The following is a 6,814-nucleotide window of genomic DNA, read 5'->3' on the forward strand; positions in this document are numbered from 1 at the left end:
TCTTTCCTGCCTATGCAGGGGGTCGGACTCGATGATCTATTGAGGTCCCTTCCGACCCTAACATCTATGAATCTTTGAATCTATGCATCTGTTACTGAGGATTAAATATACCGTTATTTATGTATCTTATGCTACAAATAATATATCAATTAAACAGTATTACTACTGCTGTTATTTCATACAGACTTTTGTTCCATGAGCCTCTCAGCTGGGTTACACTTATGCAATATACTTTTCTTTAGCATATATCCCAAAATGCATTTCACTCTAGTGGGACCAAACTGAGGCTAAAATTCATGTAAAGCCCTCTTGTGTTAAAATTCATTTAAAGCCCTGTAGTCAAAGATAGTTAACCATACTCCTAATTCAACCTGTAAGAAGAGCTTTTCAATGGCACACATCTGAGAGACATTTCAAACAGGAGAATCTGGAAACCCAGACACATGGGTGGCACCAACAGTGTTGGGGAATGCGGGTCTATTTTCTGGAATTAGCAACAATGTTGAAATAAGACTGGTCTGTCCTATCAGTGAAGCAAGGTAGGATGATGGTCATTCCTACACAGGTCTGTTAATTACTTCTTGAAATATTCTCTTTCTGTGCCCTGTCCCTATTTGTATGCTCAACTCACCAGAAGTATAGGAGGCTTGGAAACCAGTGCCTGTTTCGGTACTATCAGTGATGAACTCTATTAGCATAGTTGTACCAGAAGCTGTTAAGTTTACAGGCAAATTTGACCCACATGTCTTGTCCAGAAGAACCTTGGAAGACTTGCTGACCCCATCATAGACTTTAATATAGTCAGCCTGACAGTCTTTTGAGGACTGAAGATCAAGGGCTTCAAACTGCAAAAAAACCTGAAATAGAAAAGGAATCAAACTCTTTAACATTCACTAAACTGACTGCTTTGCTTAGTTTTCTTTAGAACAGACTGAGTTAAACCTATGCACATGCTAGAACTTGGGAGCTATGTACCCAACATCTCTTCAGGACATTCTGGGGTTCAGATGAAAAGGGACTAATTGCACTACTTTTGTAATCCAAAAGTCTATTCATTGAGGGTCTCCAAAATCTAAATGAACCCTGTGTTTTCTCCTATCCCTAGTTAAGCACATGAATAAGAATATTAGAAATTAGAGAAGCACCTACATTATGAGGGCCAAAAAAGTGACTTCATCTGAATTCTATATCATGCAAAGGACCTTTTATGGCCGCTCAAGCTCAGGAAACAAAGCAAAATGCAAACCAGGAAGCCACACATTCAGTTATGTGTAAAAGCTATTAAAGCCCTGTAATTACCTGTTTGGATGGGATTCGGATGAGCCACACACAGTTGATATTATCTGAGTACTTTGATGGGTAGTTCAAAGAGTTCAATGACCCAGATGGTTTATCAAGAACAGTGCTGCAGCGATCTGACAGAAAAACAAATGTTTGTCTCAGAATCAGTTTTAGAGAGCCTTTTACATTCAACTCAGGTGCAGTTATGCTCTACTTAAAATGAAATGTCCTCCATTCCTCATCTGTCAACATTCATTTCAAGGTATCTGCACATCCATGATTCAGTTCACTAAATGAAGAAATATATAATGCTAATTTTCAAATAACTCAAAAAAAATCTATGTTGAAGTGACAAGTTCAGCAGCAGATGGGGAAAAACAGCAATTTATATGGATTATGTCTAGAACAAGGTAAAGGATTATAAATTTAAGGTTTTTTTATACATCTGTAGGGAGATGGGAAAGATTTAATTTTGCTTAGGGAGCAGTGAATAGATTAAATGGGTTTCCACTGGTAATAGTCAAGCTGCATTATCATATTTAAAAGAGTATTTGATGACCGTATGATAAAAGGGGTCATAGTCAGGTATGTGGTTGGGAGGAGTTAATGACATTTGGCCAGGGGGAAAGTTTTGTATTCATCATGCTTTCCCCTTAGACTGAATTTGTTTCTGTTTTACACTGCAGGGTTTTCTCTCCTCCTATCCATAAAGTAAAAAATTGTTAAAAGATTAAAGTTTTTTTTAATTAATGAAAACTTTATGTTTAAAAATGACATAGACTAGAGCTGGAGGTGGCTGAGTTGCCATTAAACTGTTCTAGTTTAGAAAGGCCTCACTCTGTTCTGAAACTACAAGTCATAGCCAGAGACAAGAAAGAGACCTGATTATTTGAGTCTTTTATCATTGCCTCTTGCGCACCAAGGCAGTGGCATTCAAACTTTGTAAAGTCATGTAACCATAGATCCTGAGTATGTGGGGGCCCAAGGGTCCTGCTCCCTCTCAGGAAGAGGGTAGGGTGACCACCCATCCCTAATTGGGTAGGACAGTCCCGAAAGGGGAACATCAAGTCCTGGTCCAAGGCTGCATGGCTCTGGGGCAGCCTTTGTCCCAGATTCTCAGTATTTGGCAGAGATCTGGGTTTTCTGTTCACCACAGAATAATGTGAGAAATAGTGCATTTCCCCAGGAAGGCCGGCAGTTACAGCTTGCAAGGGACTGTGGGGAGAGGGACATGGAGCACCACATGCATGTAGGGAGGGAGGCAGAGGAGGGCAGATGCTCCTCAGATTTGTGTGCAGGGCAGGGACAGATGCAAGCTGCCTGCTGTGGCCCAGGGGCTCTCTGCTCTGCTGACCTCCCCCTGGGAGACCAATGCTGGCTGCACCACCATGGCGAGGCACCTCCTGCCTGCCTGGCAGCAGTGGGGGCATCAGTGTGGAATTGTGCCCCTTGCTGCTGCTAGGGGAGCAGGGGGCACCTTGCCATGGTGGCATGACCAGCACGGGACTTCTGGGGGAACGACAGTAGGATGGAGAGCCCTGAGGCCACAGTAGACATCCCGCATCCACCCCCGCCACTCCATGGGCTCCACTCAGCTCTGCTCTGGCCATGCCAAGGGGGGAGTGGGAGGAAGGGAATCATCTTAGGCCCCACCCTGGCAAAAATAAAAGTTGGTGCCTATGCATGGAACCCTTTCGTATCATGTTTTCTGCCAGGAAACCCCTACCCCATCCTAAAGATGGATCTGGAACCAGGTGACCTGGCCCCACAATGGCGGCCCACTGCCTCCTGGCCCACTCTGCCCTTACCCCCAATTTCTCTGTGGAACGCCAGATGACCTGTGGTGGACTCAGGGTTTCATTGAGCACAGTTTGAAAAACACTGCTCTAAGGAATCAAAATGATTCAACAGTAGCACACAATGGAAAAGACAATGAGGGCAAATTCAGTGCCCTTCAAAGGAACTGCACCCACTATCCCCAGTGCTGAATTTGCCAATTTAGACTTGGAAGCAGAAATGATGTACTGCCTAAGTAAGGTGTATCCCAGTCCTTGTCTTTGCATTCTTCCTCTGGATGTTCTTAATGTGTACAGTCAACAATTCAGAGTAGCAGTTTCAGCACCTGTGGGATGTTGCCCAGTGGACCATAGCAAATGCTTTGAGTAGAAGATGAATGGACAAATGCAAAATACTTACTGCATTTATAAAGCTTGTTAATTTTGGCCACATCCAAATTACTCAGTCCATTTTTCTTTCCAATAGGTACTGATGCATCAGGAATTGCCACTATAGTTGCTTTCCCAGAGGTGTTAGAGAAGGTGTGTCTGCCAAAACAGAAAAAAATGTTGTTTTTTTTAAATCAAATTACATTTTACAAGTTTTAACTGCATAAGCCACATACTTCAAAGGGACTGATTGGTATAACTTACTCTTATCTCATATTCTAATTGCAAAAGTATCCTCACCAATCATTTCATATGAAAAAGCAATGCATGATGATTCCTTAGTATTATTTGGAGCATGTGAAAGTCAAGCCGGGACCAGCCCCTCCTTGGCCTATGTACCACCTAAATCATATTTAAATATTAGGTTATAATGGGTCAAATGAATTAGTACTAGTAAAAATATTTTGAATTATGCTTAGACTGAAGGGGTACCTAGGTCTTGCTGAAGAAAATACTTTCCATGGAGGGGAAAAATATTAAGAAACTTCTCTTTATTTTAAAGATTACTTTTACAAAATCTACAATTGAGGAAAGAACAACTTCTGACTGAAATGTCCATTCTGCCTCTCTATGAATGCAGATAGATGAGAGAGACATTGGGAAAGACTTGAGCCTCAAATCACCAGGATCTACTTCTTTCTCCTGGAACTATTTGCCACATCTGAACTGAACACATAGATCTTGGATCAGCCTCTTCAGCCATCTATGAACTCAACTCATGACCTTGCTATTTCCTGGAAGATTATCATCCTCATATCAAGGAACTGCCAACAATGACATCTGTATAACACTGAAAAATGGGGGGGGGGGGGGGGCACGCTTTAACTAAAGCTTGTCAAATAAGCTTCAGTTAAAGTGCCCCTGATGCCATTTTTAAGCATGGGGACACTGGTACAAGAGATGCTGGAGTCTGCTGGAGTGCAGAAATTACCATGCTCCAGCAGACTTGATTAATTGAGCCTGCTCTGGCACGCTGTACTTACAGCATGTTGGAGCAGCCTCGCTGCTCATGTATAGGCACCCTCAGTACTGCTGACAGCTGAATAGGTTTTGGTTTGAAGCCAATACTCTGATTTTCAAAGCCTTGCACAGAACTGACCCTAAATATCTCAGGTCGTGTCCATACCATGTCTATACCCACATATTTCATGCCAGGCAGCTCCATGCTGAAACACACTACTGCTTCATGTGTGCTATCTCCTGCACTGGGATTACTGTAGCCTCCTCCTTAGTATGGTGCTGTAGGTGGGCTGATTGGTTCTGCCTCTCAGCAGAACTAATAAGCCTGAGGTGATTTCATAGATTTCATAGACATCAGGGCTGGAAGGGACCTCGGAAGATCATCGAGTCCAGCCCCCCGCCCAAAGGGCAGGAAGTCAGCTGGGGTCATAGGATCCCAGCAAGATAAGCATCCAGTTTCATCTTGAAGGTGTTCAATGAAGGCGCTTGAACCACCTCCGGTGGCAGGCTGTTCCAGACCTTGGGGGCTCAGACAGTAAAGAAGTTCTTCCTTATGTCCAGCCTGAAACGATCTTGAAGTAGTTTGTGACCATTCGACCTCGTCATCCCTTGGGGCGCTCTGGTGAACAAACGTTCCCCCAGATGCTGGTGGTCACCCCTGATAAACTTGTAGGTGGCCATCAGATCACCCCTGAGCCTGCGCTTTTTCAGGCTAAAGAGCCCCAGGGCTCTCAGCCTGTCATCGTAGGGTCTGCTTCCCTGACCTCTGATCATGCGCGTGGCTCTTCTCTGGACTCTCCCAAGCTTCTCCACATCCTTTTTGAATTGTGGAGCCCAAAACTGGACACAGTACTCCAGCTGCGGCCTCACTAAGGCCGAGTACAAGGGGAGAATGATGTCCCGGGATTTGCTTGAGAAGCATCTATTGTTCCATAATAAATCTTATCCACCATCTGTAGCTGGAAAGTGGAGAATTAATTCTGAGCTGTTCTTTAGTGCTCTCTGTGTGATGACCAAATGGGATAATGAGCTATTTTTATGCTGGGGAATAAGGGACAGACCCAAGGGTCTGAGAGTAAAGTACGTCTAAGTGGCTTTACATTTCTGAGGGAATAGCATTGATACACAATCATTAGTTTTGTTCAGGTGATGAGCACTCTCCAGATTCCAAGCATCCCTGTGAGATCAGAAAGATTTTTTTTCCCTTGGACTCTTAAATTCAAAATGTTGCATGCTCCTAATTTTATAGGGTTGTAACAGGGGGAGACTGCCCCTGTTACGGGAATGTCTGGGAAAAGCACCCATTTTGTTGAGAACTTTCTGTCCAATCCATGGAACTGGGCAACATATTGACTGTTCACCCATCCAGGATGCTAAATACCCACTATGGACTTTGGGGAAGTATTCATTACCTGCTGACAGCAATGAGGTGTTCAATCAGATTGGGATAACAAAAGGCTTAATTGCCAATTGAGTCTTCCTGGCTGGCGGCGGACAACTGGAGATTGACAACAGCTGGGTGGAAACATTGTATAAAAGACTGTCGGTGCGATTAGCACTTCCCAGAAGGGGAAGAAGAGCCAAGGCTTTAGATGCCAGAGACGGCAAGCAGCCTGTGCGGAGGTGCAGGCAATGAGAGAGAGATTCGCCAAGGATTTCTTGTTGAAGTGGCGAGTGTCGGGCATCCAGACTGTTGGAAGATGAATTGCTGACTTAGCCGGATGATTGCAGCTCCATCCGGATCAATGTCAAGGACTTCATTGCTGTGAATTGATAAACAGGGTGGGCTTCCAAATGCCCACCCCATGAGTGTTCATTGCAGGATTGATAAGTGAATCAAGAATGTGTAGGGAGAGCCAGTTGAGGGACATACAGCTGGTGGCTAGCCAAGTTACACTTGTTGTAAGTGGGCATTACTGATGCTCATTATTAAAACTAAGTGAACACTCCTTTAATTACTCCCATCAAAGTTGTGGTAGGTGAGATTGACACTGAAATGAGGGAAGACAAAGCTATAACATCTTATTGTGTGCCTTAGAAGAAGAACATGCTCACAAGGGTGAAATATTTTCTGTGGGATCAGTTGTGTCACTTAAGCAGAAATCTGCTTTGGGAATAGTGTGAGTAAATAGGGGAGAATTTCTGCAAGAGTTTCATGGGATACAAAGAAGAGTGCATATAGTGTGGCAGAGCACCTTTGGGGGTGCTTGCCACTCATGGGCTCTCACAGGCTCTGAGGGGAGCTTGCTTTGGAGCAGCAGCTGGGGAAACCTTCCCCTGGTACCATTTAAAGGGGGTAGATGTGTGGCAGGGCACTGTGGGTGCCTGCCACTTTAAGACCCAGGGCA

General features: G+C 44.1%; 1 protein-coding gene across 1 annotated transcript in view; it reads right to left on the reverse strand.

Annotated features, from left to right (window-relative positions):
- LOC102380504 (astacin-like metalloendopeptidase) overlaps positions 1 to 6,814 on the reverse strand; it is a 25,329-nt gene that overhangs the window by 4,479 nt on the left and 14,036 nt on the right. Inside the window, exons 10-12 of the mRNA XM_025209872.1 lie at positions 3,478 to 3,605; positions 1,300 to 1,415; positions 632 to 857 (exon numbers count right to left, since the gene is read on the reverse strand). Coding sequence (XP_025065657.1) covers positions 632 to 857; positions 1,300 to 1,415; positions 3,478 to 3,605 — 470 coding nt within the window. The remainder of the gene's footprint in view (positions 1 to 631; positions 858 to 1,299; positions 1,416 to 3,477; positions 3,606 to 6,814) is intronic.

The sequence above is a fragment of the Alligator sinensis genome, unplaced genomic scaffold, assembly GCF_000455745.1.
Source record: "Alligator sinensis unplaced genomic scaffold, ASM45574v1 scaffold441_1, whole genome shotgun sequence".
Taxonomy (NCBI): domain Eukaryota; kingdom Metazoa; phylum Chordata; order Crocodylia; family Alligatoridae; genus Alligator; species Alligator sinensis.